Here is a 22,221-nt window from a genome sequence, read left to right as displayed (position 1 = left end):
GACACAGTCCTGGGTGGACACCCTGAATTCTGGGGCTCTGGGCAGCCACTGGGCACCTCTGCCCTCTGCTTATGGCTTTGTTTGGGTTAGAAAGGCTCCTGGGGGATCTGCTGCGGATGAGGGAAGGAAATATATGGAGTAGAGGCAGCTTTGGACACTTCTCCCCAAATTATTAAACAGTATAAAAGTGATATTGCTAGCTTTTCAAGGAGACGTGGGTGTATTATTTTCTCCCTTTTAGTGGAATAATATTAGGGATTTAACTCAAGCTTATTCAGCATGGAAAAGATAATAATTAAGGGTCATGATAATTGATATTAGAGAGTGGAGCAGGTTAAGAATATCAAAACTCCACTGCAAGAGCCCCTGCTGTATGCCAAGGAAATGAGCCCATAAACCTGGTCTAGGTTGGGTGCCCACGGGTGCTTCCATCCCTGCCTGTGGCCATCCCAACATCTGCCCCAAGCAGACCCAGAAAACCAGCCCCTCTCAATGACACACACACACACACAGAGCTCCACACCTTTGGGGTTGGTTGGTTTGGTTTTTTTTGTTGTTGTTGTTGTTGTTGGTTGTTTTTGTTTTGTTTGTTATTTTTTTCCACTGTGGATGTTGTACCAGTTTTATTGGTAAAATTAACATGAAGCCTCACAAACGCTGGAACATGCTTTTCCTTTTAAAGAATTTCCACTGGACCTTAATGGTGAGCATCCAGTCGTTGACATATAAACTCTTACAAGCTGATGTGCACACATGCGCCGGGGGGAGACGGTGGCAGCGTCCTGGTGTCAGGGATGGTTTCTGCGCTACGCACTGGGAGCCCACGATTCATTTGCCAGCCTTCTGGGCCTTCTGGGCAGACTTGGTGACTTTGCCGGCCCCGCCGCTCTTCTTCTCCACGTTCTTGATGACGCCCACAGCCACGGTCTGCCGCATGTCACGGACAGCAAAGCGGCCTGGGGAATGGAAGAGGATGAGTGATGTGCCTGTGCCACCCTGTGAAAGGCTCCGATTCTTCCCCTGATCAGTTTTTGTGTCAGGGTATAGATAGGGAAGCTGAGAAACACTCCCGCACAGTGCCGTGTTGCAGCAATTCCCAGAGGGAAAACCCAGCTCAGGAGAGAGCCTGTCCCACCCCTCTAACCCAGCTCATGGTGAGACTTCACAGATGGAGCAGCAATGGAACACGTGCACCTCCCTCTGCCCCCTGTCTGACCAGTGGGAGGTTCAGCATGACCAGTGTGAGGTCTGCGCCCAAGCAGCCTCCCTGCTCCTCCACGGGACACCACGCAGGAGCCATTCCCTTACCAAGAGGTGGGTACTGGGAGAAGCTTTCCACACACATCGGCTTGCCAGGAATCATCTCCACGATGGCTGCATCGCCTGATTTCAGGGATTTGGGGTTGTCCTCCAGCTTCTTGCCGGAGCGCCGGTCGATCTTCTCCTTCAGCTCAGCAAACTTGCAGGCGATGTGTGCGGTGTGGCAGTCGATGACAGGTGAGTATCCGGCACTGATCTGCCCGGGGTGGTTCAGGATGATCACCTATGGGACACAACAAGGTCCAAAGGGTCTTGGCTATGGGATCTTGCACAGCTCGGTGCCAGCAAGGACCAGCAAGTTTGGAAAATCAACGCCATCACGTGCCACACACAGAAAAGAGCTAATTGGCTCTCATGGCAGAATCCTTCCTTTGTTTAAAGCATTACTTAAGCTATTATTTATTTATTCAGAACACAGAAGGACAAGGGTGTAGGTACCTCACTGTGAGAGGTTATCTAGTCCTGCTCTTCTCCAGCTGCATTTGGGAGAGGGAGCGACCATTTTCATGTGCACCAGCATGAAAATTTCAAAGACAAGGCTTAACCCCCAGGAAATCTCTAAAATGTCCAGCTTTCCCTGGTGGTTACGTTGTTCCCCAGGGCTTTATCTCCTTGATATCAGCTGTGCGAGGCTGTGAGCTGTTGGATGTTGGGGACAGAATGGAATGGAGTGGAATGGAACAGAACAGAATTCTAATCAGCTAACCTGAGACGTGAACTGTGCTGCCTCCTGCGGCGGGTCTGACTTGCTGTCCCCACAGACATTCCCACGGCGGATGTCCTTGACGGAGACATTCTTCACGTTGAAGCCAACATTGTCTCCAGGCAGAGCCTCGCTCAGTGCCTCATGGTGCATCTCCACCGACTTCACCTCAGTGGTGATGTTCACAGGTGCAAAGGTGACCACCATGCCGGGTCGCAGGATGCCAGTCTCCACTCGGCCCACAGGAACTGTGCCAATTCCTGCAGGGGCAAGGAGAGATCAGAGCAGAATGTCACACACGAAGCACACGATGGGCAGCATGGCATCTCCAATGGCTGTTATCAGAGACTACATTTGTTTCTCGACAAACAAAAAATCAGTTATTAGCTGCAAGATCAACTTTTAGGGTCTTCAAAAATATAGTTAATCAGCGCTTTCTACTCAATGTTTTGTTAAAAAAAGAAGAAAAATGTGGGGTTGCATCATAGTTTAAAGGCCATGAGCAATTACATGCCCTGGAAATTTTTCCTTCGCAGCAGCCATTCCCTCCTGTGCAGAGGACCAGGAACATTGCAGCGTGTGTGCAAAACTAAACTAAATTAAGTGAATGGGACATTCTGCACTTCGTGTCAACACGAGATTTGAGGAAAAGTCACCTGTAGATTGATATGAAGAAACATTAAGAGAAAAAACCTGCAGAAGAGGCTGGTGGGATCCATCCACTTTTCCACACCAACTCTGTTGCCTTCAGTTCCACCCTTCCCACAGTGTCTCTGCTTTCTAAGGACCTGCCCAATCCCATGGCAAAATCCTGTCTTTCCCCCAGCTGAGACAGAAAAGGATGCAGAGCTGCCCACCATCCCTCATCTCTGTTGCAAACAAAAGCTTGCATTAAAATGCTTACTAAAAGTGAGGGAGAACCATTCTACATGGCCAGTTTCTGCAATGCACGTGCTCTTTGAAAAGTATGGAAAGGGCTGGAAATGCCTCTGCAGGGCTGCCCAGGTGCTGCCAGCAGGACAGAGAGCAAAAGGATATTTAAAGCCCTGAGAAGTGCCCACGTCACTGTCCGTGTTCCCTAAAAGGCTGGTCCCGTGGTGCAGTTGGACACATGGAGGTGCTGCTGATGGACACCAGCATTTGGGAGCATCAATGACCACAGCCAAGCAGAATCTCATTCTTGGCTGGTCTCCACCTGGTTCTACCAGCTGTGACCTCTGAGACACCCAAATCTGCAGCCATTTTGGCATCGTGTTCACTGAGGAGAGCTCACTGCTTTCCTCTCACATCTCTAGGCATCTTTGGGCGCATCTGCCTCCAACCCAAAGTCTCACATGGAGTCTCTGCCCTGGAGCAAATACCCTTCTCCCTAGTATTATTTGAATTTCAAGAAGTCCAATCCCTCCAGCTTCCCAATACCTGGAAACATCATCCCCAATCCCTGTGGAAGGAAGTCTACAATTAAAAAGAGTCACACTGATGGTAGCTCACCTCCAATTTTGTAGACATCCTGGAGGGGCAGGCGCAGGGGTTTGTCTGTGGGGCGGGTTGGGGGCAGGATGGTGTCCAGGGCCTCCAGGAGGGACACCCCGCTTGCATTGCCTTCCTTGCGTTCCACCTTCCAGCCTTTGAACCAAGGCATCTGCAAACAGAATAGCAACGGTATGCATTGAGCGTGCCTGTCCTCAGCACCCTGAGATGGTCCCACTGAAGTGTCCTACTAGGACAACTTGTGTGGAGCTAGTTTAGCTGCAGCCTGGATTTATTTGGGTTTGTTAAGGTCTTTGCGTTACACCATCTCTGCATGTTCACCTGCATCCCTTCATCCAGCCCCATCTCCATTCTCTCCTCTCTCCTAGAAACATGTGAAACATCCATGAGCAGAAGAAAAAGGATGAAAGTGGTTAAACCCAGCAAACCTGCAGCCTCCATTCCTAACCCAAAGGTGTTGCCTTCCCACGCCAGCCACATGTATCCAGCCCTCAGCACAGGGACTGAAGAGCCATCGAGTTTCCTCAAAGCTGCTGAGAGGCAGGATTGTTTGTCACAGATAATTCTGCCCAGCATCGGATCCTTGGGTGCTATTTGTCTCCCAAAGCACACCATTGCACAACAAAACTTTGCTCATCCCAAATCCATTTCCCAAGAGCCATAACTATTCCACAGCTCCATGGCAGAAACAGGGTCTGACGTAACACAGTCTGACAGGTTGTGTGTTAACCCAGTGTTGTCAGCCATGGGTGCTGCAAGCTCAAGCTCCCCTCATTAACAGCTGAGCTTTAATTCCTAATGCACTCCAATTTCATTTTATAAAGCAGTCACATCTCTCCAGTTTTGCCCACTCTGTGCCCCATACATCCCAACCTTGCATCACAGATGAAGTGTATTTGGGCTACAGTACCCCTCAGAGCAAAAGACTCCAAAACCCACCAGTGGCCTCATTCTGTCAGCTGCAGCAACAGAAAGCCAGCATAATGCAAAACTCCACTTGCCAAAAAGCTAGAAAATGTCAAACTGTCATTTTTTTGGTTAGCCTAGCAATTCTGTGCATCAGGGCCATTGGCTACATTCTCCCATGTAGGGCTGCCTCCAGCCCCATGACCATGCAGCCTCATGGGATGCAGCTGCTACACCACTGCACAAGCATAGAATCACAGAATGGCTTAGGTTGGAGGGGACCTTAAAGATCAACTAGTTCCAACCCCAACCCTGGCTGTCTGTCCCCTGATGGATGGACAAGCCACCTGGCTGCCTCTTGCTCTAGTGAAACTCAGCTGGAAATATGCAAGTGAGAATAATCAGAGCTTTTTTGGGGGGTGAGGAGTAGGAAGATAGAGAGATTTGCACTGGATTCCCACCCAAGCTTTCCTAGAAGTAGTGCAATGTGGGGAGATGGACTCTGTCCCCACAAAGGTGGGAGGGAACCCTGAGAACCACATCATGGGATACAGAATATCCATGCATCCTTTCAGCAGAGTTTCCCTGGACTCCCAGCCCGCAGCCAGTTCTTCCCCCCCTGACTCTCCCAGCCTCCCATCTGAGGTACAAAGTCAGTGAGGCCCTTCCTGCCCTGTGCCTCCCCTCTGCAGCCTATTAATAGCGAATTGTTCAGGATCATCTTCCCTGCTCAGCAGCTGCTGACATTTGGAGCCTGATTTGGAGGCACCCAGGAACTATGCAGCTGGGCTTGGCATGACCGTAGCTGACCTTATCCTAGCTCCATTCTACAGGGGAAAGGAATCTCCCAAAAACCCACTTGTTGCAAGCTAGCCCTAAGCTTCTCATGAGCTGTCTTTCCTGTGCAAGGCTGTGAGCTACATGCCAGGTTGGTGTGAGGTTGCATTGTAGCACTCCTCTAGTTCAGGCTCTCAATCCCAATCTCCCTTGGCTGTACTTTGACACGTTGCCTCCCTCTTTTTGGAGTGCTGACCCCAAATCCTCAAGTGAAGTCCTAAATCTCCCTGAAGTGTTGAGTTTCCAGTTGGTTTCCCAAGGTACCACTGTTTCAGCACTGAGCAACTTGCTCGAGGTCAAAAGACCCTCTTTAGTCTTCAGAAGACTGAAGGTGGGGGAGCTTTTTCTCCAAAAAGAGATATGAGTAACGACTGCTATTGGCATCTGGTCTGACAAAGAACCCCCATGCCTCTTCAATCTCTTCTTTCTCCTTTGCCATCATATGAAAAAATAGCGCCCTATCATTTTATCATCAGCACTGATACACAAAGGGAGAGGCTACTTTGGAATCAGCTGGCCAAGGAGAAACCCCAAATGGATGCTCAAGGAAATCATGGTACCTTCCCATGCAAAAATTGCCTTAAAAATTGGAGTCCCAGCAGTGGAACATGGGTGCAGCTGATACGGCACCGATGCGAAGAAGCGCCCAATATGCAGCACGTGTTAGCCCGGCTGTGCAGCGGGAACTGCTCCAGCCCTGCAACCAGATCGTGTTGTTTGCCTGGCAAAACAATGCCCTAAAACCACTCATGTTGTTCCTGCTGAGCATGACAATTGCTCTGGCTGGCTCTAACGTCACCACGGGCCTGGCGAAGCGAAATTCTTAAATCAGATCCCAGAAGCACGGCCCTACAGATCATGCGAGGATGCTCACGGAAAGCCACTGGGATGTCTGGCCACGGTACAACAAGAAGCATGCACACTGTGCCCATTCATCCCAGCACAATCACAGCGACGTGACAAACATCTACACCAGCAACGTGGGCCATTGTGGATGACGGGTGCAAGAAGCACGCCTGTGGCTTGCACAGCACCAAAACCAACCTCAGCCTAGATGCAGACATTCAGAATGGGGGAACAGCACGACACAACAACACACTTACATTGGGGGATGGCTCCAGCATGTTGTCCCCGTGCCAGCCCGAGATGGGCACAAAGGGAACGGTGGCTGGGTTGTAGCCAATCTTCTTGATGTAGGCGCTGACCTCCTTGACAATCTCATCATAGCGCTTCTCGCTGTACGCAGGCTCCGTGGAATCCATCTTGTTGATGCCCACGATGAGCTGCTTCACCCCCAAAGTGTAAGCCAGCAGGGCATGCTCACGGGTCTGCCCGTTCTTGGAGATGCCAGCTTCAAACTCACCAACGCCAGCAGCAACTATCAGCACGGCGCAGTCAGCCTGGGAGGAGAGAGATGATGAGCTGCTGCTGTCCCTGAGAATGCTGCTCCTGGGAGCTCTACATCCCAAAGGGAACATTACTCAGAATGAACATGCCTTAGGCAGATGCCTTGCCAGCTGCTACCCAAAACCCTGCTGATATAACATGGGTCAGGGTTGAGGTATTTTATTCTTGCCAATTATGAATGCTTTCGCAATATGTTAGACAACAGGATGGATCTTTCTAAGCTATGTGGATCGAACCAGGACCTCATCTCGACATCCCATGGTTGCGGGGCCAAAGCCTCACCTAAAACCTCACTGAAGTCTTTCCAAAAATCTCTATGGTTGATGGAGGAGCTCCCACAGCTTACTCCTGTCCTCAGAGTCAATGACAGAAGCTGTCTGCCTTCGGCAAAAGGCGTGCACTACCCAGGTGGCATCAAGGGACATGCAACAAGGCTCACCCAGTGCCCATGAAGGGATCTGGGATGCAGAAATGCCCTGCAGTGCAGTGCAGCACAGCAGGGAGAAGCTACCTTGCCCTGGGGACACAGACCACAGTTTGACATTGTGGTGTGGTTTATGGAACAAAGATGGCTGTTTTGAGAAAAAGTAAAGAGAAAAGGCCCACTGAGTCTCATCTGGCCAATAAAACCTAATGGTCTGTGGGAAGCTTCTTGTTTGCCTGAGTTGTCTGAGGCTAAAACAACATGGGAGACATTCTCACTAAAAGACCTATAGCTCACATCATCCTGTTGCTTCTCAGAGTCATTCCCCAGCTCATACAAGTAAGGGAAGTGCCGTAGCACTCCTTTTTGCCCAAGGAAACCCTTTCCTCAGCATCCAGAGAGAGATCTGGTGCCACCTCTTGCACGGATCCTGCTCACCACCACACACTGGTGCCACCTCAGCCTCCCACATCCAGCAGCTCCTGGCCTCCCGTTCTCACCTGGGATGTGCCTGTGATCATGTTCTTGATGAAGTCCCTGTGGCCGGGCGCATCGATGATGGTGATGTAGTACTTGGTGGTCTCGAATTTCCACAGTGAGATGTCAATGGTGATGCCACGCTCACGCTCAGCCTTCAGCTTGTCCAGCACCCAGGCGTATTTGAAGGACCCTTTCCCCATCTGTTCAAGACAAAGGCAAGAGCTGATCAGATCCCCAAAACCAGGGCACCTCTCACTAATGGAGCACATTCCATTTCCCATAGCCATGAAGGCAAAAGGTCTCACTGCAAACCCCCTAAAGTCAATGGCAGCCACAATCTATACATATAATCTATACAAGGAAAGGAGATATGGTTCTAAACACATTCCCTAGTAGGATGGAGAAGAGGTTGGAAGCAGAGCTACGAAGAGGATTCATGGTGGGACTGGATAAGAAGCTGGAGCCAAGACCAGCAATGTCTCCTCTATGAGATGCCACAACCCTGCAGGGCTGCTGTGAAATCACATTGATACAGAATTACACAGCAGTGCTGGAAAGCTTCTTGCTGCTGTGTTTTAATCTTTTAAGTGAACATGAGACAGCTGGATAGAGGGAAAAGCCATTGCTAAGCGAGGGAGCCCCAGACTAACAGGACGCAGAGGGAGAATGGGTTAAAAGACAACGAAATGCAAGAGGGTTGCTAGGAGCTGAACAGAAACTTGATTGATTTTTGCCACAGAGTGTGTGAATTTACACGAAAAGCGACTGCGAGCTGCAGTCAGACCAACTGTCACTGCCAAATGGCCAAAACCCCAGCCAACATTGTCATGTAGAAAATCACGCTGGGTGAGACGAGCCACTGAGAATCTCTCTGCCCTGCAATAAAGCACACACCCTGGTAAAATCAGGATGCTGCTTCCTTTGGGTCGGTGTCCATTGACGCCACCAAGCAGAGCCAGACCTTCCCCAGGCTCTTAACAGGGATCCTGCATAGACGGGGGAGGACAAGCTCAGCCGTGCCCCACGGTAGCCCAGGTGGACCAGAGGATTAACATGTGTCGATCACCAGATCTTGGCTGGAGAGGCAAGTTTTCTAAGGTGGAAAATAGAATTCAGCTAGAGAAATAGGTCATTTGCTGATGACGTAATGTGCTGTAACTGCCTCGCAAGGACGGAGGTGCTGTACCACGGTCCCACGTCTGCAGCAGCGATTTCTTCTGGAGCATCAGTGCATAAAACTCATAATGGGCCATTATAGATCACCGATCCGGAGGGAAATGCCTCCTGCTGGCAGGCAGCGAGCGCTCCAGTGCTTCTCACTGGGGAGGATGCTGCAGCACCGCACCCAACGCACCCTGCCTGCACCGGGATGGGATCTCTGTGCCCCACATCCCTCCCGCATCGCAGCCCCGTGCCAAAGCAGCACGAGGAATTAACGATGCCAGCCCCTTTATGTAACAGCCGAGCGCTGCGATGACTTTGCAGCTTGCTCGGGGTGGGGGAGGGGGATTACAGCCAAAATCCTAAAGCCAGAGCAGAGCAAACCTCCCCTTCCTCAGAGAGAGTGCTGGGTGATGCCGCAGCCCCAGCGGGCAGCCCCGAGCTCTGTGCCTGCAGGAGCAGGGGGTGGAAAAATCCAGAATCACATCTTTGCTTCAATATGGCAAAAGATGCAGAGCGGGAGCTGGGAGGTTAACCCTCTCCAGCATGCACACCCACTCTCTCCCTTGCTGGGGGATATTTAGGGCATCATTAGAGCGTGCTAATTTACTGCCCAAGCCAAGAGGAGGGTTAAGGAAAAAGAGATTTATTTTGTGCAGTGCATTAATAATGAGGCTCGCTCAGGCAGGAGCTCAACCAGCAAACCCCACAGCCTTTCAGCCATCAGCACTACGCTTAGGGGTGGGAAACCTGAGGCACAGAGAAGGCCCCAGGGTGCAGCTGGTTGTGGGAGCACCCGGCTTATCCTAAAACCTGGCATTTCCTCATAGGAAGCACAGGGATCCATAGCCAACCAAAAGCTGTCTATTCTGTGTCCCCCCTCCAGAACGTGCAGGACATAACCTGAAGGCAAGCGAGATCCTTTATTTAGCAAACAGCTCCCTCCTTCCATAGGGTATATTCAATTACCCAGAGCTGTTGTTGAAAACCAAAAACAAAAAACAAAAAAAACCCCACTGCATTATCTAGCATTGCACAATACCTTCACTGTTTGGTGTCAGGACTGCCTGAATTTCCTCCAGCAGACCCAGCAAAGGGACAGCTTTCTATTTGGAGAACACAAATACTGTTGGTTTTTGGGTTTGGAGTTTTTTTTTTTCTTTTTCTTTTTTTAAAGAGGAATTTCAAAATTCCTCCCTTGGAGATACTGTTCCTTCTGCCCTTGAAATCAAGAAGAAAACTAAAATCTTTTCTCTTAGGAAAAAGAAAATAATACGAAACCAGCCTGTGTTCTCTGATAGCTTTTTTTGGGTGCACGCAGGCCTCCATTTCCTGAGAATGCCACCTAATGGAAGAAAACCCTTCCCCAGCCCTGCATCAGAAAATGGAGTCGGTAAGCTCAGTCAATAGGCTATTAATAGCAGCTCCAGTCCCCGCATATTCTGGCAAGTCAGGGGAAATGTCTGCTCAATTAACACAGCTGCAATCATGTACGTGATAACCTCATCGTGCCATACCTGATCTGGAGGTAAGGGGCTGGACATACATCAAGGGGTAGCAGCGATCATTTTAAAATGAAGGAAAGAGAGAGGGTTTTATTCTAAGGAAGAGGCTCTGCTCTTAAGGGCGGCAAGAGAAGACTGACAATGAGGCAGGAGAAGGGGTGGTGTAGCTCAGATGCTATTGGCACATTCAAAGGGTTCAAGCAGACAGACAGCAAGATGTACTGTCAGGAATGGCAGCTCTGAAGGCTTCTTTCTTTATTTTTCCTCTCTCTCTTTTCTTTTAAATGTGAGGTTTTGTCCAGAAAATATTAAGGGATGTCTGCATTAAAGATTTATGGAAGGTTCATGACATGATGATGATGAGACATCTTCTGACCAGAGCTGCCCCATGGGTAACACGGCCAGCCTGCTCCTGGCTCACCCACCTCTCTAGAATTTACCATCACTTATTTTCCCAGCTCTTATCACTTATTTTCCCAGCTCTTCCCATTTGCAACATTCTCCTCTGTCCCTCAGAATATTTTTTCCTCTTTGATCTGTGCCACATTACAGGCGTTGGGTGGTGCTTTGCAGCACGACAGCCTGAGAAATGCCTGCACTACGACATTGCTACAGATGTCACCATTTGAGAAGCTAAACAAAAGAATTCAGCTTAAATGTCTATACTCCATGCCTGCTTTCCTATACAGAAGGCTACCAATCAACCTCCATTAAGGGGATGGATCTTTAGCCACGTGGACCAAATTCATACTCCAGCTGATGCTGGTTGCACCATAAGGCTGGAAGGACATGTTATAGGGTGAAATTCATGGTCGTGCACAGGGCAGGGAGGGATTTATGAGGTTTTTCCTCCTCATGCACAACATTTAGGGGGAATTTTATGTCCTATTGCACTGTGGCTCTCCCAGAATCCTCGCTATTTCTGCTAGCACCGCAATCCATCTTCCAAATCCCCAGGTGGTGGGATCAGCTTTGGGGCAAGCACCCAATGGACCAATGGGCCGCAGGAGCCGGAAAGACTTGGGATGCAGAGGGAATAAAGAGATGGGAACACAGGTAGGAAGGTACGAGAACGGCATCACTGGGAGAAGGGGCGCATTGCCCATGGGACATCAGCATGGAGCAGGGGACACGGCGGGGCTCATTCTCCTCACCTCGGCAGCCTCCTTCTCGAATTTCTCAATGGTCCTTTTGTCAATGCCCCCACATTTGTAGATGAGGTGCCCGGTGGTGGTGGATTTCCCAGAGTCCACATGCCCGATGACGACAATGTTGATGTGCGTCTTCTCCTTCCCCATGCTGGTGGGCTACGTGTGGAGGGCGGGCGGTGGGGGGAGCACTGGGGATGCAGCTGAGTTTATGGAGAGGCTGTAAAGGGTAAAAAAAGGCAGCGTCAGCACAGCCCCCATGACAGCACTGCCAGTCCAGACGGGGCTGCATAGCCGTGGCTCGATGGCTCTGCTCATGCTGGGTCAGATCCAGCCCACCCCTAAAGGAGACTGGCCAGTCTGGCCAACACTTCCAGTCTCCAGCTCTCAGCAAGATACCACGATTTTATCATCTGCCTTCCTGGAGACCCCCAGCTCCCAAGGCTACGTCATCGGTACCTCGAAGGTGCCCTTCCTCCATGAAAAAAAAAAAAACCAACACCAACCTTCCGATGGCTCTGCACTGCTTCCTTCTAGGTCTTTCCAAACCCTATTCCATTTCCAAACCTTCCATTTCATGGACACTCTGGGAGGAGCCATGGGTGCCCATCCCCACTGGGTGTCTTCACCTCTTGGGTGACAACATGGTGCCCAAAAAACGGGACGGACAAAAATAGCCCTCTCACTCTGCCTGAGCTGGGCTGCAAAGAGTGGGGCAGGGCAGCACAGCTGAGCCTGCTGTGGGAGATTTTGTGGTATTTTGCTGCCCTGAATCTGGATGAAACAGAGGGAGGAGGCTTAAAACGAAAATCAATAGATCTGTTCTGGCATCTCCCAGGGTTACCATGGTGCCGCAGCTGCTACAGAAGCTCTGCACAATTAGGAGCTTTAATTTCACGTCTAATAAAATCCAATTTTATGAAGCTGCCCATAGAAGCAAAGCAGGTCGGGGGCAACTTTCCTTTCACACAGCGATTCGGGCGGGTGGTGATAGCCCCGCTGCCCCCGGCCCTCCTCCCTGCCCTTGAACGACTGCAGGATCCGGCCATGGCGCAGCCCCGCTCAGGTGCCCGGCGTCGGCTGCGCTCCCTTCTGAAGCGGGGGATTCCTTTATTTTCATTTACCGTTTCTTTTCTCTCTCTTTTTCTTTTTTTTTTTTTTAAATTTTTTTTTTCCCCCTTTTTCTTCGGGTTTTTTTTTTTTTTCCTCCCCTTTCTAATTTATCTTCATTTATTTTCACTTTTTCCTTTAATTTCAACGTTAACCTTTTTCCTTTCCTCAAGCTTTCAGGATGCAAGCTGTTTCCCACCTGCGGGCTGAAGGAGCGGCCCAAGCCCATCCTCTCCCTCCATCCCAGCCGTCTCCCCTCGATGCCAGCAGCACCCCATGCACACGCATCGTACCCCCGCCCCAGCAACCCCCCCTTCAGCCAGGTCTCCCCTCCCCCCCCCCCGTTCCGAGCAGCCCGATCCCGGGGGGAGCTGGAGCTCTTACCGGAGCGGCGGTCGGGGCGGCAGAGGCTGCCAGCTTGGGCTCCGGCGGCTTTATCTCCCCGGGAGGGGCCCACCTATTGACGGCGGCAGCGCAATGCAGCGGCCCCCCCCGCACTACGGCAATGCGGTACCGGGCGGGGGAGGAGGAGGAGGCGAGCCAGGGGGAGGAGGAGGAGGAGGAAGAGAAGGAGGAGGAGAGAGCAGGGAAAGACGGAGGGGGAGAACTGGAGATGGAAGGTAGATGGAAGAGGTGGAAGAGTGGGAGATGGAGGGATGGGGAGGAGATGGGGGATAAAATAAAGGGATGGGAAAAAGATGGAGGGACGGGAGAAACGGAAGAAAGCTGGAGTAGTGGAGGATGTAGGGATTGGAGGTAAAGGGATTGACTGGAGGAATAGGGGGATAGGGGAAATAGAAGGATGGGAGGAGAGATGGAGGAGCAGTAGACAAATGGGTGGGAGAGGTGGAAGGGTGGGAGATGGAGGGATGGGAGGAAGAGGGGGATAAAGGGATGGGAGAAATGGAGGGAGAGGGAAATAGAGGGTTAGGAAGAGTGGAAGTATAGGAGAAATGGAAGAGAGATGGAGAGAGGATGCAGACAGAAGGATGAGAGGTAAAGAGAAGGGAGGAAGATGGAGGGAGGGAGGGAGAAATTGAACAATAAGAGGAAAAGAGGAAAGAGAGAAACAGAAGAGATGGAGGGATGGGAGGAAGATGGAGGGATGAGAGAAATGGAGGGGAGGCAGAGAAGGAAGGATAAGAGGATGGAGGAATAGGAGAGGTGGAAGAAGGAGATGAAAGGATGGGAACAGGTAGGAAGGAGACAGTGGGATGGAAGGCAGAGGAATGGGAGGAAGGTGGAGGGATGACAGGTGGAGAGCCAGGAGAGATGTAGAGATGAAAGATGAAGGTAGGAGAGGGAGGGATGGAGCAGATGGAGAGATTAGGGAGGTGGAAAGCAAGGAGGAAGATGGAGTGATAGAGGGAAATAGAAGAAAGTTTTTTTTGTAAGTGAGTGGAAATGATGGAGCTCCTCATCCAGGGGGATCGGGGCAGGTGGAGACCAAGAGGGGCTTGGAATCCTCGTGGCAGCCTGGGAGTGAAGGGATGGAGTGGGCATGGAGCCCAGGGCTCCCAGCAAGTGAGATGGGGGACAGGTCATTGCAGGGACACACATGTCCCTGGGCACAGTCCTGGTGGGCACTGACCCACATTTCTGCCTCAGTGGAAATGCATTAGCCCAGGAGCAAACAGTGAAGGAACAAATTGAGCAAAATATGTTTCTGCACTTGCAATATGTAGGGCTGTTACTCAAGAATCTGTGGTTTGTGAACATCATTGAATTTAATGGGAGATGTGGTTCAAGTCCTGGGACAAGGAAACCATGAATAATGTCCTACTGTCCTACCATGACACTTCCTTTGCATTAACAAATATCAGGTGGTGGCCAGAGTATTTATACCCATGTCAGCTGTGCAGTTATAAGGCAATGCAGCATTTTCCCAACACCAAAAACAGGTCAAAACTTTGAGAGTGAATTTTGAGTTAATCTATGTAATAATCCAAACGAGTGGGCCAGACATCTTCCAGTGGGTTTAGCAGCTAAGTCATGTGCTCTCACTTCACAGTCTCGGGGTTAAACACGCATCATGTAGATTAAAATGGTACTAAGCTCTCATTAATGTTTAAAGGCAGACTTTTCTTTTTTTCTGAATGTTATAGTTTGGTGGTATTTTCTTAGAGGTGTGATAGGAAGATATCTGTTGTGCAGTATTCTCTGTGCAATACTGAGTACTAGGGGGAAAAATAATAAGTAAAATTAGACTTTTAGAAGGAAGGGTTTAAATGGTATTTAAAGGCATTGAGCTCATTTTGGGATGGGAGCAGTGGCATAACCCCAGGCCTGGATGTGCTGGAGATGGGCATCGAATGTGGCAACGCATAGCAGAGATGGGCGTACAAGTCCCTTGTTCTTCCTGCCCATTTATCAGTGCTTTGCCAAAAAATAATCTCCCCTTTTTATGCAAGGACAGGCAGGAGGCACAGAAACGGGGCTGCCTGTAGCTGCAGCACAGCAGAGCCCGACAGCCCATCACACTATAAATAGTGCAGGACAGGAATAGGAGAGAGCTGCCAGACCTGGCTAATCGGGATGAGGGGCAGCCACCTGACACCCGGCCTCCCAGGGACTTAAAGCCACAGCCGTGTGCTGCAGAGCAGGGCTTCCCCTGTACCTGCATCCTGAGCAGAAGTTCTTCACTACAGTGTTGGACCAAACAACTGGAAATTAGTTCTCATCCACCTTCAATTCTCAGCTCTGTGAAGGAGAAGAGACCTGAGCAGGCAAAACGTGGAGTGACTGGGAGTTCAGAGCCTTGTTTTCATCTTTCCAGCTTCAGATTTGGGCTCAGCTGAAACAGCTCCCCTATATCCCATCGTATTTAGGCTTTCTCCAGAAAAGCCATCCCCAAACAATTCGGGATCACTCAAGAAAATGGAGACCTCCCCCAAAGGCCATTCAAAGGTGCTGCGATGGCAACTGGCAGGATCCTGTATCCCTTTTGTTATCACCTCCACTCCTTCCAGCCCCTCAACCCCCGTGTTAGGATCTGATGCCTTAAACTGTACAAAAATCCCCATTTGCCCAGATGTAATAACTGAGATTTTTTTTTCCCAAGAGGCCCTGCATAGTGTGAGAGTGAATAATCCGCAGTGCTGGTAATTTGTATGTATCTGGGCTGCTGACACCCCAGGCTGCCTGCCTGAATTTGCCTTGGTATTGGGTTCCTTCCCATGACTGACTTGTTCAGCTCACTGATCTCTCGCAATTCTCCCTGTGTAATGCATCAGGTCCCCTCTGAAGGAGGGGGTCTGGGTGGTGTTGACAGCAGTCACCCCCACCCCAGACACTCTGCTCTCACAAGGGCTGGCCACAGGATCACCAGAGGGGTTACTGTTTTCCTCCTTCACCCCATGCAAAGCAATACTTGCCTTGAAAAGAAGAAATACACAGCTTCATGAGCATTGGAGGGGCTGCTGAGAGCATGGGGAAGCAGCTGAGATCTAGTGGACACTTCATGGCAGGGGAGGATGCTGTTAGGATTCCCTATGGTCAGGGTTCCTTGCGACACAGCATTATACTCATAGAGTCAAATTCTCACTTTAGTCAAACCCCAGCTGTGATGGATGGGATTCCCTCCCCCATCTCCTGGTGGTTCTGCTCATGCTGCAGATCCAGAGAGGAGCAATGAAGGCAGCACTGCGGGACAGAAAGACAGGGAAAGAAGGAGGAGGGGAGAATATTCTGAAGTCCTGCAGTCAGCACATGATGCCGATAATTTTAAATTGGAGGCAGTGGTTTAAAAATAACTTCTGGCAGTAACAGCAAGATGCCCAAGCCCTCTCACCACCGGCCAGCTGGGGCTGGTGTCTGGTGTCACCCTGATGGGACAGCAGTGTGCCACGTGGCTGTGCTGGGCTCACACAGACACTCAACAGCACTGAGATGAGCAACCCAGACCTTCCTTCAAGTCATCATAACCACCAAGCTCCTGGGTACTGCGGTGATCTGAGGCAGAAATGCTGAAGGGTCACGGCTTAAAGGCCTTTAAAAGTGTCCTCAGGGTCCCCTGGGGTATGAGCGGTGGCACGGAGGGATGCTCCTCAAGAAACTTCCTCTGCACAAAACGGATAAGTTATGGGGTTGAAACAGGGAAATCAGCATCCCATCCCACAGCTGGCTGCTTGTGGGTATTCATGTCCAAAATTCAGGGGAAGAGGGGCTGGAAACATCCTGGACACCCCCAGCTGGATTAGGTGACCTGGCCAACAGCACCTTCAGCTGAACATCCTGTTGCAAAGGCAAAACAGTTTGTGGGCTCTCAGCCAAAATTCAGCCTTGGAGAGAAAACCATCATAGAATGCCTGATTTCCTGCTCGCTGAGCTGAGCAGCACCCATGGGTTACAGTGCACATCCCCAGGTCCACTGCAGCAGCACCTCCCCTAAACTTGAGTTTCTTCTGAAGATTTTAACTCCTTCACTGCTCCTCACCTTCCCCCCCAACCATCTCAGCATTGCTGCTAAAATATAGCTCCCTCCTGCTCTCTGAGATGCTGCTGCATTTTGGCAGCTGGGCACAACTCCGAGTTTGGAAAAGCCTGCATTCATCCTGGGGACAGCTCTTATCGAACCACAGAGCAAAACCAACCCCCATCTCCAGCTCAGCTCCTATGAAGGGCTGCTGGTGATGCCTGGCTGACAGCAGGAACACTGGCTGCATCCAGGGGGAGAAACGAGGACCTCAATGAGCACATCCAGTGCCGACCCAGCCTCTCTCAAAGCCCCTCTTATATTCAGTAATGGATTAATTTCACATTCACTGAACGATAGCAAAATTTTCCCTCGATCCCACGAAGGAGATGCTGTTCCAGCAGTTGCACAGTGTCGGTTTCTGCCAAAAAATTATCCCATTTTCCCAGGTTTTGCTGATCATACACCAGCTTGGGGTAATTTCCTTCATGCGTTATCCTCCGTACCGACGACCGAGAATGCAACAGGCAGAACAAAAGCCAGGAGCAACCCGACATTCCCAGCACATCCCCACGTTATCGCTGCGACCCAAACCCGCGTGGGCAGAGGACGGATCCGTCCCGGTAGGTGGCAGCAGCTGCCCACGCCGACCTGGAGCAGCAAGATGCTGAAGATAGGAAAAACGGGAGGAGAAGGAGGAGAGCTCCCCGGCTGGTGCCTGGTCCCCATAGAGGCCCCGCTGGAACGCGGAGCCCTGAGAGCCAGGTGGATAAATGGGGAGAAAGACAAGCAGAGAATTTGCTCCAAAGCAAAACGCACTGGGGGGCGGGGAGGGGGGGGAGGGCACGGTTAATTGGAGACTGTAATTAGAGAGAAAATTGAAAGGGAAAAAAAGGAAATCTATCCAAATCCTGTTGTCCGCTCGCTTCTAAAGTAATTGATTCTTGATCGATACAAATGAAATTTGGCTTACTCTCTTCCACACACATTGCAGAGGCTTTGTGCTGAGAAATCAGCCCAGATTCTCACCCCACCCCCCTCAATCCCACACTGCTGCTCTGCCCATCTGGCCACCCGCCCAGCATCATCCCAGAGCTCCCTCATCACCACCTGCAGAGCCCACTGCAGTCCCACTGCCCTCCTGTGAACCCACCCCACACCCATCCCATCCCTTCTCACCCAATGTGAGGCTCCCCAAGCCCAGCTGCAGGTCCTGCCATTCCTCAGATACGTTTTGCTGGAGGCTAAAACCCATCCACACAGAGACCAACTCCTCCTACATTGCTCCTTTGTGCTTTATTAAAGCAGGTTGAGACCTGGGTGTAAGCAGTGCTGTTGCACAAAGGGAAGAGGAAGTGTTTGTGCATCTCTGCTCTATCATTAATTAAAGCTATTATCCCACTCGGGCATGGTGGAATACAAAGCCATTCTGTTCCCACCAGAAAGAACGCAGCCCATTATAGATTGTGTTCTGTATATCAAATATGATTTTATTACTTTATACATTAGAGGGACATAGGATACAGGAATGCATCTGTCAGGAAGCATTTGAGGAGGAACCTCAGAAATGCCATCAACTTCACTAGAACAGAAGTGACTCCTCAGCCCTGGAGCACCCAGTTTCAGCCTTTCCATCCTCTTTCTATGCCATGTTAACCTCCAGAGCCCATTTCCCAGAGCTCTCTTTGCTTTGCAGCCAATGGGGTCAGGAACATTTGCACACAGCAGGGCCAGCCTGAGAGTTCCAGGGACCCCCAGATCAGCTCCCTACCAGAGCAAGAAACAGAAAAACAAATCCTGGTGCTGGGCACAAAGCCACCACAGGACTGTTTAAACAGTTTGGATTTGTACAGTCAAAGTCCATCACAGCCTTCAGCAAATTTATTTCCTGCAAAGCACCAAGCCAGCACCATCAATGGGAGAACTGAGGCAAAGTGGGATGGACTTAGTCCTGAGCTGCACGACACACATCTCTGCTCTTGATCCCCAAAACTCTGGGGTAGGCTTTCGGCCCTCCCCCAGGAACTGGATCTGACCCTCAGTGGTCATGGGGTGGACAAGCAAACAGCAATATTGACTCTGCCTGTGTCCACACTTGATAACCTGCAGCCTATGTGGTTGTAAGCCTTAAAAAATACTTTTCTTTCTCTGAAACACAGGGCTGCTACCAGGAATCTGCAGCACACAGACCCACTGCTCCCAGCCTCACCCTGCTCAGGGGACAAGCAGCAAACCTTTGGGATTGCACCCAGGGCCATGCTCACCCCCTGTTTCCACCTCAACTTCCTTTTAAACAAAAAGGACTTTCTTTCCCCCTTTTTTTCACCCAGTACACACATGGTTTCTCACAGACTTTTTGCTGAAAGCAAACCGGAGCAGGACTCCGCGTCTTTAAGTCTGCTCCTGCTGTGAAGTTTGCTGGGTTCCTGTCCTGCACACAGGTGCCTGCAGGCTCCTGTTTTCATAGTGCTCCAGTGAGCAGCATGTCCCAGTAATCAGCTGGTCAGCAGAAGGGTCACATAGACTAATTGATGGCAAAAGCAGCCAGAGCTCAGCAAAAACATCAGCCAGCTACACATCAGCACTGCTCATCTCGGTCAAACCTCCATCCTCCCCCCTCCCATGCTCCTTGCCCAAGCACAGCAGCACACCCTGCACATTACTGCAGCAAATGCGTGCAGCACCAGCAGGGATGTGCTGTGCAGCCACACAGGGAGAACAGGGTGCAGCAGGCGCCCGTAGAATTGCAGTGGTAAAGCCAGATCCTGCTCATATGCAAAACACCCCTGCACCAGTGAGTCATGCTGGCATGACCACGCTGTCTGGCTCAGAGCTACTCACCTCCTGCAAAAGTCCCTCCCAGCATTATAGCCATGCTGGAAACACTGGATGGAGACTGCACTGCCTCCAGGATCCATCCCATCCTCACCCATGGCTTGATCCCAGACTGGCAGACCCCTCACCCCAGAAAAGAACAACCCACAGCATCCTAAAAGGCTGCTTGAGTTTATTAGTAGCCATTGTACAAGTACAAAGTCAATTAACGCGTGTTACCGAATCTGCACAGAGTTGCATCAAGAAATAGTAAAAGGCTGGTGTAGGAATTGCTGGGAGATTGCTGCCTTGTCTTACCCCTAAGCAGCACATACATCTGCAAGCAGCTTTGCAGGGAAGGGAAGGGCCATGCAGCTCAGGATGAGGGCCCGATGCCCGGCTCACTGGCATGCCGCCTGCGTCCTCCTCCTGCTGCTGGCACCAGCCCACATGCCAGGGGCCCCACAGGCACTGGCAGAGCTCCCGAGCTGCAAGAGAGCAAAATGCTGGGTCAGGAAAGCAGCATGGTGCTTTGTGCTCAACCTGCCTTTTTTTCCCCCCCACAGTCTAACAGCAGGTGGTGAAAACCTCCGAGATGTCACCCATGGGGTCAGGATGCACCATGGAGACGTGGTTCCCAAATACCCAGGTTGGGCTTGTCCTGAGGATGTGGCATGGGCATCCCTGGGTGCTGCACAGCAGCTCTGCCTGCATGTCTTTATCCAGAGCAAAGTACTCACCTCTCTGGGGACTCCGACACAGTTGTCATGGCAGGGTGATTTGTCTTCCCGAAGAAGAAGCTGGCCCACCACTGGCCAGGGTCAGATTTGGGCAGACCTGGAGGACAGCAGAGGTCAGTGTACACTGGGCAGCCCCACTGCCATCCCAGAGGAGAGGCTGGGGCAGCTCCAGTAAGTGCACAGCTGCATGCTGTCCTCAGTGCTCCATACAGATTTCTAAAGGCAGAATGTTCTCGCTGGGACATGTAGGGAATGTATTCCTATGCACTCACCCGGGTGGTGGGGGATGACTTCCCCAGCATATTCAGAGCTGCTGCAGGAGCTGTTGCTGGATGTGGAGCTCAGACGCCCTGCAGAGAAATTGCAGCCATCAGGAAGGAAACACGGAGAGGTGGCAAGTTGGCCAACACAAAACACCTGAATACTTCTGCAGGAAAATACTTCCACCCCCAAGGACATTATTTAATGGCTTGGCCTTGCAAGGAACACTTCAGAAACCTTTACAGATGTCTCAAGGCCAAGAGGATGCTGATTCCTGCACTTAATTTGCACAGCTTTAGCCTATATGCTGTAAGCCTGTTCCTAATCTGAGCTCAAAAGAAATATTTCAATTCCCTTGGAGCACAAAGCCACCCCCCCAGAGAGGCAGCAGTAGCTGCCATGGCTCAGAGTGGCTCTGCAGCTCATTTCCACAGCAGCAGTGCATAATGCCCTACAACTCATAATCCTATAACAGGCAGAGGAGCTGGCACGACTGCTCCCCAGCTGGTCAGAGCTGCTGGGTGCCCTTCTTCCTTGCCAAGGAGATCCTGTGGGCTCCCAGTGACTCCACACCCCCACGTGCTCTGCTCTTACTTCGGTGATAGTTGTGCGTGGCCATAAGCGAGCCACTCGATGGGATGGAGGCCATGGCTCTGGGTCCTGGGTTTGTGCTGATGGAAAACCTGCAAGTAAAGGAACAGCCACGATTGCAGAGGGACCAGACTGATTATTTTGTAAAAGATTTGACCATACCAGGTGCGACGCCCAGCAGAGTCCTCAATGTGTGTCAATCTGCAGCCATAGAGCTCTGGCTCAGAGCTTTGTGCAAAGCCAAAGTAATTCCCTTGAAAACAGCTGCTTGCACAGCCTCAGTGCAACAACTTCCTGGGGCCCAGCACAGTTGTTCTGCTTCTCTGCAGCAATCCTGTTACTTTCCTCGGGTCAACGCTTCGGAGTTGTGAAATCTCAGCGTGAAGTTGCATAAGGAACAAAGGTGGGGGTGCAAGTTCAGGCTCTTTGCAGGGGGTGCAGCCCAGCTCCCACCGGGGCAATGCACCCATATTGAAACTGGCTAGGGAAACTGAGGCACAGCACCGCTTGGGCTCACCCTCACGTGTCAACCACACGGAACCACACCACGATCAGGGAGCTCGATTTCATCCCCTAAACCCTCAGGGTGAACAAGACCCAACCAGCCCCTCCCAAAGCGGCCTCCTCCCCGCTTCCCCCCAACGCACCCCTGTAACGACGCTCAAAGCTGAGCTACCCCACCTTCCAACACCCCCAACCCATCCCTGAAGGCTCTGCAGCGCACCTGGCCGGCACTAGGGCCCAGCGGGGTCCGGAGGAGGAAGGGGAGGGTAAAGGGACCCGGCGGGGCCCCTCCGAACCCCCGCCGGAGGGAGCGCAACAACCGCGACCGCTCCGCACGGCCTGAGCCGCGGCGCTGCTGTCCCAACCCCCCCCCTCTATATTTATAGAGCAGCTGTAGCCACGCCC

General features: G+C 51.2%; 2 protein-coding genes across 2 annotated transcripts; both read right to left on the bottom strand.

Annotated features, from left to right (window-relative positions):
- Positions 1 to 524: 524 nt before the first annotated feature.
- Positions 525 to 12,997, bottom strand: EEF1A2 (eukaryotic translation elongation factor 1 alpha 2). Its single transcript, XM_052683899.1, has 8 exons — positions 12,877 to 12,997; positions 11,389 to 11,602; positions 7,589 to 7,768; positions 6,361 to 6,657; positions 3,515 to 3,665; positions 2,027 to 2,283; positions 1,309 to 1,543; positions 525 to 956 (listed from the first exon to the last, which is right to left on the bottom strand). The coding sequence occupies exons 2-8, from the start codon at positions 11,530 to 11,532 to the stop codon at positions 829 to 831; spliced, it is 1,392 nt and encodes a 463-aa protein (XP_052539859.1). The 5' UTR covers positions 11,533 to 11,602; positions 12,877 to 12,997; the 3' UTR covers positions 525 to 828.
- Positions 12,998 to 19,896: 6,899 nt separating this feature from the next.
- Positions 19,897 to 22,173, bottom strand: PPDPF (pancreatic progenitor cell differentiation and proliferation factor). Its single transcript, XM_052683900.1, has 5 exons — positions 22,037 to 22,173; positions 21,316 to 21,404; positions 20,733 to 20,810; positions 20,461 to 20,557; positions 19,897 to 20,208 (listed from the first exon to the last, which is right to left on the bottom strand). Exons 2-5 carry the CDS (start codon positions 21,368 to 21,370, stop codon positions 20,097 to 20,099), a joined length of 342 nt encoding a protein of 113 aa, XP_052539860.1. The 5' UTR covers positions 21,371 to 21,404; positions 22,037 to 22,173; the 3' UTR covers positions 19,897 to 20,096.
- Positions 22,174 to 22,221: the final 48 nt, after the last annotated feature.

The sequence above is a fragment of the Tympanuchus pallidicinctus genome, unplaced genomic scaffold (assembly GCF_026119805.1).
Source record: "Tympanuchus pallidicinctus isolate F22 unplaced genomic scaffold, pur_lepc_1.0 scaffold20, whole genome shotgun sequence".
NCBI lineage: Eukaryota > Metazoa > Chordata > Aves > Galliformes > Phasianidae > Tympanuchus > Tympanuchus pallidicinctus.
Note: the sequence above shows the minus strand (reverse complement) of the source record. Positions and strands in the feature narration are given on the sequence as shown.